General features: G+C 45.6%; 2 protein-coding genes across 2 annotated transcripts in view; one reads left to right on the top strand and one right to left on the bottom strand.

The window, feature by feature from the left end:
• Nucleotides 1-5,000, top strand: part of SYVN1 (synoviolin 1) — a 25,960-nt gene extending 20,960 nt beyond the window's left edge. The window contains exons 12-16 of the mRNA XM_087880920.1: nucleotides 535-687; nucleotides 776-895; nucleotides 1,105-1,291; nucleotides 2,322-2,461; nucleotides 3,792-5,000. Coding sequence (XP_087737046.1) covers nucleotides 535-687; nucleotides 776-895; nucleotides 1,105-1,291; nucleotides 2,322-2,461; nucleotides 3,792-3,934 — 743 coding nt within the window. The 3' untranslated portion in view covers nucleotides 3,935-5,000. The remainder of the gene's footprint in view (nucleotides 1-534; nucleotides 688-775; nucleotides 896-1,104; nucleotides 1,292-2,321; nucleotides 2,462-3,791) is intronic.
• SLAMF8 (SLAM family member 8) lies at nucleotides 3,942-18,285 on the bottom strand. Its single transcript, XM_060694377.2, has 5 exons — nucleotides 18,042-18,285; nucleotides 15,315-15,641; nucleotides 14,027-14,335; nucleotides 11,028-11,144; nucleotides 3,942-9,612 (listed from the first exon to the last, which is right to left on the bottom strand). The coding sequence occupies exons 1-5, from the start codon at nucleotides 18,076-18,078 to the stop codon at nucleotides 9,563-9,565; spliced, it is 840 nt and encodes a 279-aa protein (XP_060550360.2). The 5' UTR covers nucleotides 18,079-18,285; the 3' UTR covers nucleotides 3,942-9,562.

Raw genomic sequence — 18,285 nt, 5'->3', positions numbered from 1 at the left:
AGTACAGATAGTCCTTCAGAATAAAAGCCTCTGAAAGAGGCTTCATAAAAAAAAGCCTCCAAACAGAGTTTCAGAAAAAAAGCCTTTTTTTCTGAAGCTCTGTTTCGGAGGCTTTCAGAGGCAGAAAAAAAAGCAAGGCACAGAGCTCACAACCAAGGAACGTGTTGCTAAAATTCACCTCTGGGAACAGCTGATTGGGGGTATTCCGGGAGGCCGATCCACCCGCCAATCAACTTTTTTCTTACTTTCCTCCCCAAAAACTAAGGTGCGTCTTATACTCTGAAAAATACGGTAATTTTAAATAACGGCCAATTGAAATTCTTGGCTGGCTGGGATAAATCCGGTCCTTCTTAGAACCGAGGTGGGGGAAAGGATGGCCCCTTTAATGACTGGTGGACTTCAACTCCCAGAATTCCTGAGCCAGCGTGGCTGGCTCAGGAATTCTGGGAGTTGCAGTCCACCCGTCATAAACGGGCCATTGTTCTCCAACCCTCTCTTAGAAGCAGAGTTGATGCCCTTCTTCTCTTCCTCCAGTCCCTCAAGGCCTCCTGCCTCCGTTTCCTCCCGGGATGTTCCCTCTGTGGCCACCCATGGCTCCTTTCCCTCCAGTACCGGGCGTCCAGCCCCCCAATAATACCGACGGTGCCTCCACGGCCGCGTCCTCCCCACCAGGATCCCAAGGAGCAGGTGAGACACCCTCGCACAGCTGGCTGTTCCGCTAGGGAAGCCACCCAAAGGGGGCCGGTCTTTTAACAGAGCTGCGTTTCCTCAACAGGCACCGCCAGGCCCACCGGGGATTCGGCCAGCACGTCGGACACCGCAACCTCCGCAGGGGCCGTGCCAGGTTTCCCCTTTCCTCCACCTTGGATGGGGATGCCGTTCCCCCCTCTGTTTGGTACGTTCCGGCGAGGGCCTGGGTGTGGCTTCCCGCAAAGGGGCGGAGGGAGATCGGCGCTCGTTTTCCGTTGACGGGTTCTGACTTTGGCGGCTTCTGATCGCCCGGTTTTGCTGCCCTCTGGGGGACTTAAGGGACTGGTTCTTTTTTGGGGGGCAGGTGGGCGAGTCCTCCTGTCCCATGTGTCCCCCTCCTCTCCTTTGCTTTAGGCTTCCCTCCGATGCCGGTTCCCCCCTCGGGATTTGCAGGGCTGACGGAGGAGGAGCTGCGGGCCATGGAAGGCCACGAGCGGCAACATTTGGAAGCTCGGCTGCAGTGCCTGCAAAACATCCACACTCTCCTGGATGCGGCCATGCTCCAGATCAACCAGTATCTCACTGTGCTGGCAACGATCGGGTGAGTTTCCCTCTCCCTCTTCCTTTGTCTCTTTCTCTGTTTCCCCCCCCCCCCCTCCCTTCCCTTCCCTCTCACACATGTCCTTCCTTCCTTCCTTCCTTTCCTTCCTTCCTTCCTTCCTTTTATTCTTTCTTTCTCATTCTCTTTCTTTTTCTTTCTTTCTACCTTTCTTCCTTTTATTCTTTCTTTCTTTCTCATTCTCTTTCTTTTTCTTCCTTCCTTCCTTTTATTCTTTCTTTCTCTCTCTCTTCCTTCCTTCCTTCCTTTTATTCTCTCTCTCTCTCTTTCTCTTTCTCTTTCTCCCTTCCTTCCTTTTATTCTTTCTTTCTTTCTCTCTCTCTTCCTTCCTTCCTTTTATTCTTTCTTTCTTTTTCTCTCTCTTTCTCTCTTTCTCTTTCTCTTTCTTTTTCTCTTTTTCTTCTTTCCTTCTTTTTATTCTTTCTTTCTCTCTCTTTTTCCCTTCCTTCCTTCCTCCCTCCCCCCTCTCTTTCATTCTTTCTCTCTCTCTCTCCCTCTTTCTCTCTTTTTCGGTTAAGTTTTACTTTCTTGTCATTGTACCTCATACAACGAAATTAAATGCCATCTTCAGTGTACATTATAACTATAAAAATAAAACACACATCCTTCACATTCTATACAATTGAATTGAAAACCCGATCTTTCTTTCTTTCTTTCTTTCTTTCTTTCTTTCTTTCTTTCTTTCTTTCTTTCTTTCTTTCTTTCTTTCTTTCTTTCTTTCTTTCTTTTTCTTTCTCCCTCCCTCTTCTCCCCACCCACCCACCCTCTTTCTTTCTTTTTTCCTTCCTTCCTTCCTTCCTTCCTTCCTTCCTTCCTTCCTTCCTTCCTTCCTTCCTTCCTTTTTCTCTTTCTCTGTTTCTCTCTCCCTTCCTTCCTCTTTCTTTCTTTCTCTCTCTTTCTCTCTCCCTCCCTTTTTTCTTTTTTTCTTCATTCCTTCCTTCCCTCCCTCCTTAAATTCCTATTCTGCCTTATCACACTTATGCGATTCTGAGTTGCTGCCTCTTTTGTACAGGATGCCTCGAGCTGCCCCAACGCCCCCCAGTGCTTCAGCCCCTTCGATGGCCCCTCCTGAGACCCCGACTAGCCCTGAATCCAATTCCAGTGAAGCCACCACCTCCACCTCCCAGCCACCGGACAGCACCTCTTCACCAGGTAACCTCACCTGAACCTCAGGCAGGCGGTGGTGACAAGAGGGGGGGCTTGAAGAGGGGAGGGGTCTGGAGTCGAGGCCCCAGCGTTGCTCCCAGAATAGGGAGTCCTCGACTTGCGACCAGTATTGAGCAGTATTTCCCTTGCTAAAGTGAGACGGTTATTAAGCGAGTTTTGCCTCATTTTACGACCTTTCTTGTTAAGTAAATCACTGCAAGTTGATAAGTTAGTCACACGGTCGTTAAGTGTGAAAAACGGTCTTTTTTCAGTGCCGTTGTAACGTAGGTCACTAAAACAAACAGTTGTAAGTCGAGGACTACCTGTAGACCGGCGTTTCCCAACCTTTGCCAACCTTTTAAGATGTGTGGACTTCAACTCCCAGAATTCCAGCCTGCATTTGCAGGACAGTGGCAGCATCCAGGGGTCACGTGATCGCCATTCGCGACCTGCCAAGCCAGCTTCCAACAAGCAGTGTCAATGGCGGAGTGGTGGTGGGGGAGCCGGGTTCATTTAACGACCACAGTAAAAATGGTTGTAAAATCAGATCTGGTGCAATGACGACTCGCTCAGCAACTCCATCATTTGCAATATTGTTTTATGGCCAAAATTGTTGGAAACCTTTTTGGGGAAAGTGTATTTTCTAAAACTAGCTAATAACACCACTATATCAATGGAAAGATAATTTAATCCAGAATGTAATGCAATAATTTTTATGAAGGATTTGCTATTAGAATAGCAGTTACGGTATAAAGAAGGAAAGTGAAACACGTAGAAAAAAACGAGATATACAAAAATTATCCCCATGTCAGTTAATCCTTACTTGTGTCACCTTCAGCATGAATGACGGCCTTACAACGTCTTCCCATTCAGTGAACCAAGTCTTTGAGTTCTGCAACTGTTAATCATGTGAAACCAAGATGGAATGATGGCTTCTATTAACTGGGTTTGATTGCTGGCTCGCTTCTGACTAACCAGTTTCTTGAGTCAGCTCCATAGATTTTCAATTGGGTGAAGGTCTGGGCTATTCCCAGGCATTTCCATTCCAGCAGTGGAATAGGATTCTCTTGAAACTCCCCCAAAAAGTGGTGTTATTAGCCATCAAACCTCAAAAAATACACTTTCCCCAAAAGATTTCCACAATTTTGGCCACTACTGTAGGGACTCCAGTCCCATTGTGGCCGTAAATCAAGGACTTCCTGCCGCGCCAAAAATAATTTGAACAAATGCAACCCAGTTTAAAATAAAAAGGGGGCAAAAACCAGGCACTTTTTAAACCCCTTTATCAGAGCCAATTAAACCCCTGTCGAATTATTCTTTCTTTGGTTGTTTCCAGATACATCTCCAGACAAAGCAGAGGGGTCCACGCAGCCCTCCAGCCACGACGGGGACCCTTCCTCTCCGGAAGAGCCCAACGCAGCCGAACTGCGCAGACGCCGACTTCAAAAACTAGAACTGCCTTCTTCTGCCTCCCATTGAGCGAGCCGTGCTCCCTCCCTTGCCTGACCCCGATGGACGTTTTTTCCCCCTCCTCTTCTCTTTCCCCCACCCCAAATAAAATGGAAAAAAAAAACGGATTTAAGAAGACCCAGGCCCCCTCCTCCTCCTCATTGTGACGGCAGAAATCAGTGGGGAGGTGGGGGCCCAAAGAAGAAAAGCCGGATGTCTTAACTCGGGCCGCCAAACGCTGACAGTGACCAGTTTCTACAGGACTTGCAGCGGTGTGGACAACAGGCCATGTTTTAACCTTGGCTTAACACCTTTTTCGGAGGAATCGTTAGCCGTGTCTTCGACCCGAACAAGAGACAACGCAGACTTGTCCCGTTGCACCAGCCCTAGCCCCTGGTTTCAAATCTGTTTGTGTCGACCCGGGACGGAGCGTCAGCCTGTCGAAAAATCAGGGTTGGAGGGCGAGGGTCCCTTGTTTCATTTGGGGGGAAGAGAGAGAGTGTGTGAGAGAAAGAGGAAGAGAGAGAGAGGCGGTGTTTTTACTAACCGAGGCGGTTCTCAGCTTTGAGAATTTCTCTTTTCATTTGACGAGGGTAGAGCTTTTTTTTTTTTTTTTTCTACACACTTATTTTTTGTCCTTCGGGTTTTTTTCTTCCCTCCCTTCTTCCCTCGGCTGGACACGAGAGTGTGTGTGTGCATTAGTGCACACCTGAATGCATTGCACACCTGTAAATGTTTTTGGCTTGGCCCTTCCTAAGGAAAAGCAAGAAACGGTCCTTTTGCAAGGACGGAACGAGCGGAAATGGAAAATTTCTATTTTTGTAAGGTGGGTGGGTGGGTGGGTCAGGATAGCCCAGCCGGATGTCTCTGGATCCGCTTTTCTCTTGCAAAAGTTTTAGCCCTGTTCTCTCTTTCCCCCCCTCGCCCCCCTCCCCAAGTGCAGCCAGCTTGGGGGGGTGGGAAAGCAGGGGGGGTGAATAGGGATTGTTGCACAGCTTTTGAACCAATGGCCCAGTAATACGGATCTCTTTCTCTCTCTCTCTCTCTTTCGAGCTGAGCAGTTTTGCACCGCAGTAAACCTGTGACTTGAATCTTCTTTTTTCCCCCCGTGCTTCGTTCTTTGGCTCTCACTCAAAAAAAAAAAAATGTTTTAAAAAAGGAACATTTCTCAAAGAAACAGGAATAAGGAAGAACCTGATCCGTTGCAGCGAGCTCTGGGGGCTTCACCCTCGTTCAGGAAAAACGCTGCCCACCCTCTCCTGCATTGATAGGTCCTGGGAATTTGATTTTCACTGGTTTCAGCCTTGTGGGTTTTGTCGCTCCGAATTGTGAGCTCGGATATCTGGCCAAGCAAGGAGAGAAGTTTGGGGTCTTGGGGTGGGTGGGTGGGTGGCAGGGAAACCACCCACAAATCCTGGAGAGATTCGGGAGCATTTTCCCGGCAGGTTTCCACCCCAATTTTTATTTTATTTTAATTTTTTGACTGAATGGGCTCAACCTGCCGTTTCTGGTTTTGCTGCTGTCTTTTTATTTTTTTGCAAACCTTTTTTTGGCTTCTGCTGCTCTGCCTTGATATTGCTGAGATGATGTGATTTGGGTCTTATGCCCGTTTTTAGTTTTGGTTTCTGGACAAGAAAGAGGCCTTTCCCAGGGTTTTTTTTTAGGTGGGGGGAAAGAGGGAAGCATTTTCCAATGAGGGGATGGAAGGAAAAATCTTTGAGAACAGAGGTATGCAAGGCATCCATCCCTAATTCTGATAAGATGCTCCCCTTTGGGTTTTAGCCATGAAAGGGCTAGGAAGGATAGAATAGGATAGAACGGGATGGGATGGGAAGGGAAAGGGAGGAAGGAAAGTAGGACTAAGGGAAAGGAAAGAATGGGAGGAAGGGAAGGAAAAGAATGGGATGAAGGAAGGACAATGAGGGAAGGAAAGAATGGGATGAAGGATGGAGGGAAAGAATGGGAAGAAGGAAGGACAAAAATGGAAGGAAAGGAAAGAATAGGAAGGAAGGACTAAGGGAAGGGGAAAGGGAGGGAGGAAGGATGAAGGGAAAGGAAAGAATGGGAAGAAAAGGACAAAAATGGAAGGAAAGGAAAGAATGGGAGGAAGGATGAAGGGAAGGGAAAGGGAAGAATGGGAAGAAGGAAGGACTAAGGGAAGGGAAGGGAAAGAGAATGGGAGAGCAGAGGGAAAGGAAAGGATCAGAGGTAGTATTCAGCTGGTTCGCACCGGTTCATGCGAACTGGTGATGGGAATTTGACTACGGTTGCCGAACCGGTAGCAGTGGCCGGCTGGCCACGCCCCTGAACCGGTCCTCCGGTCGCCATTCACTCGCGCTGGCTGCCATGTTAATCACTGCCATGTTCTTCGCGCATGCGCATCCCATTGCCTTGCAAGTCCATGGCGGTGACGGCAGCAGCTTTTTCCACCGGTACTTTTCGGCGGCCTGCGGCCAGGCCCCTCCTCTTTTGAGAGCCGCTTTCCAGCAGCGGCAGCTAGCTGCGGGCCGCCAAAAACTCCTGTCAGCTTGCCTTCCAGACTCTGGACCAACCACCGCAGAAGGTAAGCAGCTCAAACAAAGAGGCGGTGATGAGGGAGGAAGCGGGGTTAGGACTGGGGCCACTAAAGGAGGGGAAACGGGGGGGGGGGCGATTGGCGAAGGGAGGGTGGGGGTAGATAGGTGGAAATTAAAATTAAAAAATCCTACCTTTTTCTACGGGCGTGGCTAGGTGGGGGGGTGTCATGTGACTGGGCATGAGTGGCGTCAAGTTGGTCACGCCCACTCAGTCACATGCCTCCCCCCACCTAGCCACACCCACTGAAATTTTTGAAACCCACCACTGGAAAGGATGCCATAAGGGAATAGAGTGGGATTAGAACGGAAGAGACTTGAGATGAAGAGAGGGCAGTGGGATAGAATAGAAAAAACGAGAGATACGAAAATTATCCCCATAGAAAAAACGAGAGATACAAAAATTATCCCCATAGAAAAAACGAGAGATACAAAGATTATCCCCATAGAAAAAATGAGAGATACAAAGATTATCCCCATAGAAAAAATGAGAGATACAAAAAATTATCCCCATAGAAAAAATGAGATATACAAAAAATTATCCCCATAGAAAAAATGAGAGATACAAAAAATTATCCCCATAGAAAAAATGAGATATACAAAAAATTATCCCCATAGAAAAAATGAGAGATACAAAAAATTATCCCCATAGAAAAAACGAGAGATACAAAATATTATCCCCATAGAAAAAATGAGAGATACCATGTCAATTAATCCTTCGTTGGGTAACCTTTAGCATGAATTACAGCCTTACAACGTCTTCCTATGGAGGGAACCAAGTCTTTGAGTTATGCAGCTGTTCTCATGTGAAACCAAGATTGAATGATGGCTTCTATTAACTGGGTTTTATTGCTGGGTCGCTTCTGACTAACCAGTTCCTTAATTCAGCTCCATAGATTTTCCATTGAGTGAAGGTCTGGGTTATTCCCAGGCCATTCCAGCAGTGGAATAGAATTACCTTGAAACTCCAAAAAAAGAAAAGTGGTGTTATTTAGCCATCAAATCTCAAAAATACACTTTTCCCAAAAGGTTTCTACAATAACTCTCCGGGGGGAAAGCTTGAACGACTGTAATTCCCTTAACAATCGTGGCAAGAAAAGAGGTAAAATTGGGCATGAGTTGCTTAGCAGCTGCTTTGCTTAGCAAGGAAAATTCTGGTCTCAATTCTGGTTGTAAATGGAGAACTTGGGGGTCCGATAATTAGGAGTTCCTAAATGAAAGGATACTTTCTTTAAAAAAAAAAAAAGAATTTGCAAATTCCTTATTTAAAGCCAGTAGATGGTGCTGTTTGCAACAAGAAAATGAAGCTTTTTTTTAAAAGAAAAAAGGACAACTGTGGGTTTATTTGACCTTTGGAAATAAACATGGATATTGCAGAACTCAAAAGTGAAACTGGAGCGCATGCTAAGACAATCCTCTATTTCCTTTTGCAAAAGTCTCATGGTTGGGGATCTTAAAGGAATTTCCCCAGCCAGCTTCCCAGGAAAAGAGAGAAAGTGAAAGAGAAAGAGAGAGAAAGAGACAGACAGAGAGAGACAAAGATAGAGACAGACAGACAGAGAGAGACAAAGATGAGAGAGAGAGAGAGAAAAGAGAGAAAGAGAAAAAAGATGAGAGAGACAGAGAAAAACAGACATGAGAGAGACAGCGAGAGAGAGACGGACAGAGAGAGGAGAGAGAGATAGAGAAAAAAGGGAGACAGACAGAAAGAGAGACAGAAAAAGAGAGAGTCAGAGAGATGAGAGAGATCCATATTTATTCCTTTTAAAAATAGGCATTTATTTGCCTTATTGCTGATTAAAACAAAATAGGGACTGCTGGAGTTTTGGCTCAGAAATTAAAAGGTTGCGCGTGGCCTGTTGACAGATTTGAAGGGCAGTCTCCAGCTCCCAAAATTCTCAGCAGCGGCTGTGCTGGTTGGGGAAACTTGGGAGTTGTAGTTCACAATATGCTGGTCCATGACTATAATCAAGATTTGATTGATTGTCATTCACAGACCTGAAGGACAATCTTTGGTTCCTCAGAAATTCTCAAAAGTGCTTGTCTTGGCTTCGGCTCCCAGAATTCTCAGTGGTTGCTGTGGAGGGTGCCTGAGGAACTCTGGGAATTGTAGTATCGAGACCCAGAGGACAATCTTCAGCTCCCAGAATTCTCGGTGGTTGCTGTGGTGCCTGGGAAACTCTGCGAGTTGTAGTACCCAGACCCAGATGAGAGTCTTCAGCTCCCAGAATTCTCGGTGGTTGCTGTGGTGCCTGAGGAACTCTGGGAGTTGTAGTATCGAGATCCAGAGGACAATCTTCAGCTCCCAGAATTCTCGGTGGTTGCTGTGGTGCCTGGGAAACTCTGCGAGTTGTAGTAACCAGACCCAGATGAGAGTCTTCAGCTCCCAGAATTCTCGGTGGTTGCTGTGGTGCCTGAGGAACTCTGGGAATTGTAGTATCGAGACCCAGAGGACAATCTTCAGCTCCCAGAATTCTTGGTGGTTGCTGTGGTGCCTGGGAAACTCTGCGAGTTGTAGTACCCAGACCCAGATGAGAGTCTTCAGCTCCCAGAATTCTCGGTGGTTGCTGTGGTGCCTGAGGAACTCTGGGAGTTGTACTATCGAGACCCAGAGGACAATCTTCAGCTCCCAGAATTCTCAGTGGTTGCTGTGGTGCCTGAGGAACTCTGGGAGTTGTAGTACCCAGACCCAGAAGACAATCTTCGGCTCCCAGAATTCTCGGTGGTTGCTGTGGTTCCTGAGGAACTCTGGGAGTTGTAGTATCGAGACTCAGAGGACAATCTTCAGTTCCCAGAATTCTCGGTGGTTGCTGTGGTGCCTGAGGAACTCTGGGAGTTGTAGTATCGAGACTCAGAGGACAATCTTCAGTTCCCAGAATTCTCAGTGGTTGCTGTGGCGCCTGAGGAACTCTGGGAGTTGTAGTATCGAGACCCAGAGGACAATGTTCAGTTCTCTGGGGGGTTAGAAGGGAAGTCTCTTTCCACCAAACACGACTTCTTCCCACTTCTCAATTTTTTTCCCCCACAAAACACCTTCCACCTTCTCAGCCGGAGTAACCTAAGGAAGATCTGCGTTTCCCGTCTGCTAAAGCTGGATCGACTCATTTCCGGGAACTTTGTAGAACATTTTCTTCCCTATAAAGAGATATTAACATTTGTTGAACAAGATGTTTATGCGTGAAATGTTTGTACCCCTTTATACGGCATTACTGAAGCCACATATGGAATACTGTGTCCAGTTTTGGTCACCATAATAATAAAAAAAAGATGTTGAGACTCTAGAAAGGATGCCGAGAAGAGCAACAACGATGATTAGGGGTCTGGAGGATAAAATATACAATGAACGGTTGTGGAAGCTGGATATGTCTAATCTAATGAAAGATTTGGGGTAATATAATAGCAGTCTTCCAATATTTGTGGGGCTGTCACAGAGAAGAGGGTGTCAATCTATTCTCCAAAGCAGTGGTGAAATCCAAATTTTTTTTTACTACCGGTTCTGTGGGTGTGGCTTGGTGGGCGTGGCAAGGGAAGGATACTGCAAAATCTCCATTCCCACCCCACTCCAGGGGAAGGATACTGCAAAATCCCCCTTCTCTCCCCACTCCTGGGGGAAGGATATTGCAAATCTCCATTCCCACCCCACTCCAGGGGAAGGATACTGCAAAATCCCCCTTCTCTCACCACTCCTGGGGGAAGGATATTGCAAAATCTCCCTTCCCACCCCACTCTGGGGCCAGCCAGAGGTGGTATTCGCCAGTTCTCCGAACTACTCAAAATTTCCGCTACCGGTTCTCCAGAACCTGTTAGAACCTGCTGGATTTCACCCCTGCTCCAAAGCACCCGAGGGCAGGACAAGAAGTATGTCAAGGTGATAATTTAAGAACTCACTAGCTGATGCAATGAAGGGTATGAGTCAACAGGGTCTTTGGCTGTTATCCCTTTAAGAGCCTGTGTAGTAAGAGGAGGCCCTGCTAGAGTGTTCGTTTGTTCGTCGGAAGTTATCAAAAAGAGATGCAATCTAGAATTGAGCCTTGGTAGTACAGTGGTCTAAAGCAGTGGTCCCCAACCCCCGGTCCGCGGACCGGTGCCGGGCCGTGGAGTACCTGGCACCGGGCCGCGCAGCGGCCGGGGGACATGAACGCTGCAGCGCAAAGGCTCCTGGGCCGTGCGCAATGGGCCGTGTGCAAAAGCTCCTGGGCCGTGCCCCCACCCCTGCGCGCGCTCAGCGGGCCGCGGCGATAAAAAGGTTGGGGACCACTGGTCTAAAGCACCCTGTTATTAAGACCAGCTGCCTGCAATTACTGCAGGTTCGAATCTCGCCAGGCTCAAGGTTGACTCAGCCTTCCATCCTTTCTAAGGTAGGTAAATTGAGGACCCAGTTGTGGGGGCAATAAGCTGACTTTGTATAAAATATATAAAAGTATGAAGGCTATTGCTTCCCTGAGTCTCCGGAGAAGGGCGGCATATAAATCAAATAAAAAAATAATAATGAAAAAGAATTGAGAAATTTCGTGACGGTGAGAACAATTAATCAAAGTAGCCGTACTTACCGGAATGCTGTTTGTAGCACACGCATGAAAGGACTGCCAGCAAGAAGAAGAAGGAGACCACTGGGATGACGATCAAGAGAAGCTCCCTGAGAGTGTGTGCGGTCTTCTTCTCACCTTCTGGAGAACATAGAAGAACAGAGTTGGAAGGGACCTTGGAGGTCTTCTAGTCCAGCCCCTTGGTCAAGCTCTAATCTATACCGTTTCAAACAAAGGGATGTCCAGTCTCTTCTTAAAGTGCTCCAGTGATGGAGCACCCACAACGTCTGGTAGCAAGTCGTTCCACTGGTTAATTGTCCCCACTGTTAGGAAACGTCTCCTTAGTTCTAGGTTGCTTCTCTCCTTGATTAATTTCCATCCATTGCTTCTTGTCTGGCCTTCTGGTGCTTTGGAAAATACCGTATTTTTTGGAGTATAAGATGCACTTCCCCACCCTAAAAGAGGGTGAAAATTTGGGTACGTCTTATACACCGAATGTAGCCCTGCCCACGAGGTCAAAAACACGAGGCATGGAGGCGGCGATGGTCTGTGGCAATCCCTGCAACTTGGAACAGCTGATTGGGGGTATTCCGGGAGGCCGATTCACCCGCCAATCAGCTGCTCGTGCTGAATCAGGCTGCAATAATGTGTTGAAGCTGACCTGGCTTTTCGCTATTTGCTGCGAGGACTGTCAGAGTTTCCAGCAGCAATCACATCCAGAAAGCACACACAAGTAACTGATTCAACAGGATTCAGTAACTTCTCTTTATATGTAATATAACACATGAAGTAAATACCCAATACCAAAAGCAGGTTTTCCAACCTGGTAGTAAATACAAGCAAAACCCAAGCAGAGGAGAGGAGTTTCAGTTTCAGTTTTAGTTTCAGAGCAGCATGCAGCTTTAGCACAGAACAGTTGAGTTAAGTCACGCTCAGGCTCCTTGCTGTCTCCTTTGTTGCTCACACAGCAAATACTGTTTCAGTTTCCAAACAGCCCTTAACTCACTCACACACTGACAGGACGCTAGCCAGATCAATACCGATGGAAGCTGGTAGGCAGAGGCAGATTTTTTTTTCTTTCTTATTTTCCTCCCCAAAAGCTAAGGTGCGTCTTATACTCCGGAGCGTCTTATACTCCAAAAAATATGGTAGGTTGACCCCCTTTTCTTTGTGGCAGCCCCTCAAATATTGGAAGACTACTATCACGACTCCCCTGGTCCTTCTTTTTAATAAATTAGACATAACCAATTCCAGCGACCGTTCTTTGTATGTTTTAGCCTCCAATCATCCCCTAATCCTCTTTGTTGCTCTTCTCTGCACTCTTTCCAGAGTCTCAACCTCTTTTTCGTGTTGTGGTGACCAAAACTGCAATATTCCAAAGTGTGGTCTTAACGAAGGCTATACTTTAGTAGAATAAAAATAAGGCATATTCTTACTAAGCAGAATACAAACTATTAGGGAAGCTCAACTTGTCTAGCATGTTAAACACTGCAAATCAGCAAGGCTGGGTTGTGTGACTTCGCACACATCACTCTTAACGGAGAGGCTTAGATGCCTTGTTTGGAAAACTTCCACTCGCCCCCATGCTGAAGGATAAGGAGAGGAGGCCCTTTGCACATGCTCAGAGCAACTCTTTCCAAATGCAATCTTCCCCATCTCCACCTTGGAGAGCAAATGCTGTAGGGGAGATTTTAAATTTATTTATTTATTTATTTATTTATTTATTTATTTATTTATTTATTTATTTATTTATTTATTTATTATATTTCTATACCGCCTTTCTCCCGTAGGACTCAAGGCGGTGTACAGTCAAGAAAAAATATAGACACACAAACATCATGAAATTGCTAATTAAAATTGTTACTTAGTTTGGTCAATTAAATAAAACCCAGAATTAGATCACATTTAAAAAAATCATTCGCATGTTCGTATGTTTAGCCCCGCCTGTTGGAACATCAGGGTCTTGAGGGCACGGCGGAAAGCACGGAGATCAGGGATATTCCGTATCTCCGGGGGCCAGTTCATTCCAAAGGGTTGGAGCCCCCACAGAGAAGGCCCTCCCCCTGGGAGTCGCCAGTCGGCATAATTTGACTGACGGTACCCTGAGTAGTCCCTCCCTGTGAGAACGAACTGGTCGAATTATCAAATTCAATGATAATCAAATGAAAAAGCTGGGGGGGGGAGGAACCAGTGGTGGGATTCAGCTGATTCGTGCTGGTTTGTGCGAACCAGTGGTTAAATTGCTGGCTGGCCCCGCCCCTTGCTGCCCCGCCATTCCAGGGGTCCCCATGTGCCCCATTTTGGCTCCAAAGGCAAGTGCAGAGAGGCTTCCTAGGCCCAAAACGGGGTGCAGGTAGGCAGTCTGTCCCCCCGTGGCCCGTTTTCTTTCCCAGGGGGTAAAGGAGACCGAGTGCTGCCTTTCACATCCCCTGGCCCCGCCCAGCATGGCCACGCCCATCCATCCGGTCATTAACGCAGAGAACCGGTTGTTAAATTATTTGAATCCCACCACTGGAAAAAAAACCCAGAGATTCCAGAAACAGTTTGGGTGTCCCTGTAGATCATCTTGGGCATGAAGAGATAGAGCTAGTCCTCGACTTACAACAGTTCATTTAGTGACCGCTTGAAGCTACAACGGCACTGAAAAAAGCGACTTTTGACCGTTTTTCAGACTTGCGACTGAAAAGCATCCCCGTGGTCACGTGATCAAATTGGGGTGCTTGGCAACTGACCCACATCTATGACGGTCGCAGTGTCCAGGGGTCATGTGATCTCCTTTTGCGACCAGATTCACTGAACGACGACGTCATGAAGATGACAACTGCGTTGATCCACTTAGCAACCCGGGGCAAGAAAGTTCGTAAAAGGGGGTGAAACTCACTGAATTATCTCCCTTAGCAAAATTAAAGTTTTTGGGGGTTGATTGAGGTCATAAGTCGAGGACTAGCTCATAGTCCCAATATCTTGAGAATGGGCCAGTTGGGGAAATGGGATTCAGGTTAACCCCCAAATTGGCAACTTACCTGAAGATTGTTGGCAGGAGTCACGGAGCTCGACGGTGGCTGATTTGTGGATGATGGCATTGGAGGCCGTACAGGTGTAGCTCACTTGGAAAGCTTCCTTGGGATCTAGCTTGATCCGTAGCAGCTGGCCCTCCTCCATGTGCCAATGTTTCAGTCTTGGGCCAGTCTTACCCCCCATCCCTGCCCACTCGTAAGTGACATTAGTCCTACTGGCTGCATGGCAACTCAAAAACAGTAGACAAGATTCGGAGGAGCCATTTATGTCCTTTTCTTCGGTGAACAGCCGGATGACTGGGGTCGAAATCGTATCTGGAAGAAGAGCGAGGCCAAAAAATCAGGAGAGGGGGCAACGTGGGGTAGGGATCAAAGCAGCAAAGGTTTCCATCCAGCCTCCCAATTTAACATCCCGTGGGATTCAGCCAGTTCGCACCTATTCAGGAGAACTGGTTGTTAACTTTCTAAGCAGTTCGGAGAACCGGTTGTTGGAAGAAATCTTATTTTGTTTTTTTCCCACTTTACAGGGCTAATCTTGTAAGGAACTGAAACATTCTGGTATTGTTTCTAGCCTAATCTTTATTGCCCTGCTTACAGAAACTGCCTCTCGGGTTAACCCTTATTACATTGTAACAGCTAAGGCGAAGCACCCATCGACCTGAGTGATGTTGAGTTGGCCACGCCCACACGGTCACATGACCACCAAGCCACGCCTACCCAGCTGGTCATTAGGGCAGAGAACCAGTTGTTAAATTATTTGAATCCCACCACTGCCTACTAATTAGGGTCAGCGACTAGACGCCCTAGCGAGTGGTCCAGAGTCCGTAAGGCAAGCTGACCGGCTCCCAGCCACAGGCTGTCGAAAAGTATCGGAGGTCGCGGAAAAAGCTGCAGCCGTCGCCGCCATGTTCTTCGCGCAGGCGCATCCCATTGGACTTGCAAGGGAATGGGATGCGCCTGTGCGAAGAACATAGTGGCAATGAACATGGTAGGCGGGGCGAGAGTGGCGACCAGGGGACCGGTTCAGGGGCGTGGCCAGCCAGCCATCACTACCGGTTCCGCGTCCTTGGCCAAATTTCTGCCAAAGGTTTGCGCGAACCGGTGCGGACACCGGTTTCAGTGCACGGCGAATCGGTGGTAAAATTATGTTAAACCCACCTCTGTTCTAGATGGGAAGGGAATGAAAAAAACAAATCAAAACAGGTCCTTATTTCAGCCAACCCCCCCCCAAAAACAAATTAATAAACAGGGGTTCTGACACGCCTTTTTTTGTGTGTGTGATAGCGCAGCGTACCGTAAACCTTCAGCTGAAAAGCTTGTTGTTTCATTTGTCCTGTGGTGTCCACCAGCAGAACGGAGAAAATCCCAGCATCTTCTAAATCCACTGGATCGATCTCCAAGGTGAAGTTGTGGAGCCGAGTCCTTCCGTAGTAACGGGACTGGTACTGGATCTCTGGGGTTCCCTTGAACGAGGTGGCCACCAACTCTTCCGAAGGCGTGAAGGAACGCCAGATGAACTCCCGGATGTGAAAATTGGGAGGGGGGGCTGCTTTGAATAAAACAGAGCTCCCCGCTACTCCTAACACCTGCGTTGGTGTGTAGGCCCTCGACATGCATAGAGCTACAAGAAAAAAAATATATCTACATGTAAAAGTATATATAATTGAGTATATACTTAAGTATAATTGAATTTGGTTTTAATTGGGTTGTTTTAAACTTGGGCCAAAATTATTTAATTGTTTTTTAAAGTGTTTTTTAAATTTTATATGCTATGTTTTATCTTGGCTATACACCGCCCTGAGTCCCGCAGAAGAAGGGCGGTATAGAAATAAAATAAAATAAATAAAAAATAAAATAAATAAATATATAATTCTCTTTTTTTTTTCTATTAATACAAAACATTCCATCATTCATTAAACAGTGTGTCATCTGGGTACACATTTTTTTGTGTAAAGCTTACCACCATATTCATTATTTATATCTACTCTTAGTTTCATATGAATATTTAATACTTAGCATATCTATTATCATAACATTTCTTAACTTATTTAACTTTACTATACGTTACTTTCATATTTATTCTCTAACCATGGATAAAATAAATCCCATCTAGTATAATAATCAGATTCTTCCTTCCCTCTAATTGCAAGTGTTAATCTATTCATTTCTGCACATTCCAATATTTTCTTAATCACATTTTCATCTGCGATATATATAATTATATACTTATATATACAGTAATTCTATTCTACACTGTGAAGACTTCATCTTGAGTCAAATCTCCAACCCGAGCTCAAATATGTCCTGTGAAGAAAGGTAGAATTACAGGTCTGGAAGGAACTTCAGAAGTCATCTAGTCCAGCCCAAACAAAACGTACGTTGCAGGAACTGGACATGGGTAGTCTAGTGAAGAGAAGGACCAGGGGAGACAGGATAACAAGTCTTCCAATATTTGAGGGGCTGCCAGACAGAGGAAGGGGGTCAAGCTATTTTCCAAAGCACCCGAAGGCCAGACAAGGAATAATGGGTGAAAACTGATCGAGGAGAGATTCAACTTAGAAATAAGGAGAAATTTTCTGACAGGGAGAACAATTAAACAGTGGAACAGAAGTTGCCTTCAGAAGTTGTGGGAGCTTCATCACTGGAAGCTTTCAAGAAGAAACCGGACTGCCATCTGTCAGAAATGGTGTTGTGTCTCCTGCTTGGGCGGGGGGTTGGACTAGATGACCTCCTAAGTCCCTTCCAGCTCTATTAAATTATGATCGTTATCCCAGCGGCCTCCTTATTCTATATTCTACAGTAGTGGCCAAAATTCTGGAAACTTTTTGGGAAAAGTGCATTTTAAAACTAGCTAATAACACCACTTTTTACTTTTTTGGGGAGTAGTACCATAAAATGATATATCAATGGAAAGATAATTTAATCCAGAATGTAACGCAATCACTTTTATGAAGGACTTGCTATTAGAAGAGCAGTTACGGTATAAAGAAGAAAAGGGAAACACGAGATATACTATACAAAAATGATCACCGTAGAAAAAATGAGGTATACAAAAAATGATCACCATAGAAAAAATGAGGTATACAAAAAATGATCACCATAGAAAAAATGAGGTATACAAAAAATGATCACCATAGAAAAAATGAGGTATACAAAAAATGATCACCATAGAAAAAATGAGATATACAAAAATGATCACCGTAGAAAAAAATGAGATATACAAAAATGATCCCCATATCAGTTAATCCTTCGTTGGGTAACCTTTAGCATGAATTACAGCCTTACAACGTCTTCCCATGGAGTGAACCAAGTCTTTGAGTTCTGCAGCTGTTCTAATGTGAAACCAAGATTGAATAATGGTTTCTATTAACTGGGTTTTATTGCTGAGTCGCTTCTGACTAACAAAGTTTCTTGAGTCGGCTCCATAGATTTCCAATTGGGTGAAGGTCTGGGCTATTCCCAGGCCATTCCAGCAGTGGAATAGGATTATTTTGGTATAGGTGGCTGGGAAATAAATATAAATGTTAATCTGAATTAAGGGAAACGGTATCAAACTATTTATGCAACATATATAGGTAAAGTAATAAGATCTACTATAACTGACAATGTAATAATGTATAAATATTGAATATTTAAATTTTAAACTATATAAACTTTATTCGATACTATTTACATAATGTATATAACATAATTGCACGTAGCCAAACCGAAAACGTTGAATTGTTATAATCTTGTTTATTCAATAAAAACTCTTATATATATATATAAAAAAATCTTTTATATGTATATAAAAAAGGATTATCTTGAAACTGCCCCCCAAAAGTGGTGTTATTAGCCATCAAACCTCAAAAATACACTTTTCCCCAAAAGGTTTTCCACAATTTTGGCCACTACTGGATCTTCAAACAAGCTGCAGTTCACAGGAGTCACTCCCCACCTTCCTAAATCCTACCCAAATGGGGCAGCCCTTTTGCTTTCCTCCTCTGTGTTTTTTTGGGTGAATTTAAGAGATTCCTCTTACCTGAAGCGAGCATCCATGCCAGGAGGACCGACCCCATTTTAGCTCCGTCCTGGAAGGCAGCAGGAAGAGAAAAGAAATCAGCAAAGGGAAAGTAAATCTCACATGATGGAATCTGTTTTTCTCCTGCAGGAAATCCCCTTTTTATCACTTAAGGAAGAATTAGGGACTCCCATGATATGTTTGGCGTCCGTCCTCTTGCAGAAAGCAGAACTGAAAAGTCAAAAAGTCCCAGAAACCTGGAGGA

This window comes from Pantherophis guttatus, chromosome 18 (assembly GCF_059756535.1).
Source record: "Pantherophis guttatus breed Tessera chromosome 18, ASM5975653v1, whole genome shotgun sequence".
Classification (NCBI taxonomy): Eukaryota; Metazoa; Chordata; class Lepidosauria; order Squamata; family Colubridae; genus Pantherophis; species Pantherophis guttatus.
The sequence above is the reverse complement of the archived record's forward strand: the minus strand, read 5'-3'. Positions and strand labels throughout refer to the sequence as shown.

Coding starts and splice junctions, on each gene's coding strand:
- SLAMF8 (XM_060694377.2), bottom strand. CDS start 18,078: ATGGGGTCGGTCCTCCTGGCATGGATGCTCGCTTCAG. Junction 15,642..18,041: donor GGCATGGATGCTCGCTTCAG/GTAAGAGGAATC, acceptor TTTTTCTTGTAG/CTCTATGCATGTCGAGGGCC. Junction 11,145..14,026: donor CTCCTGCCAACAATCTTCAG/GTAAGTTGCCAA, acceptor TATGTTCTCCAG/AAGGTGAGAAGAAGACCGCA.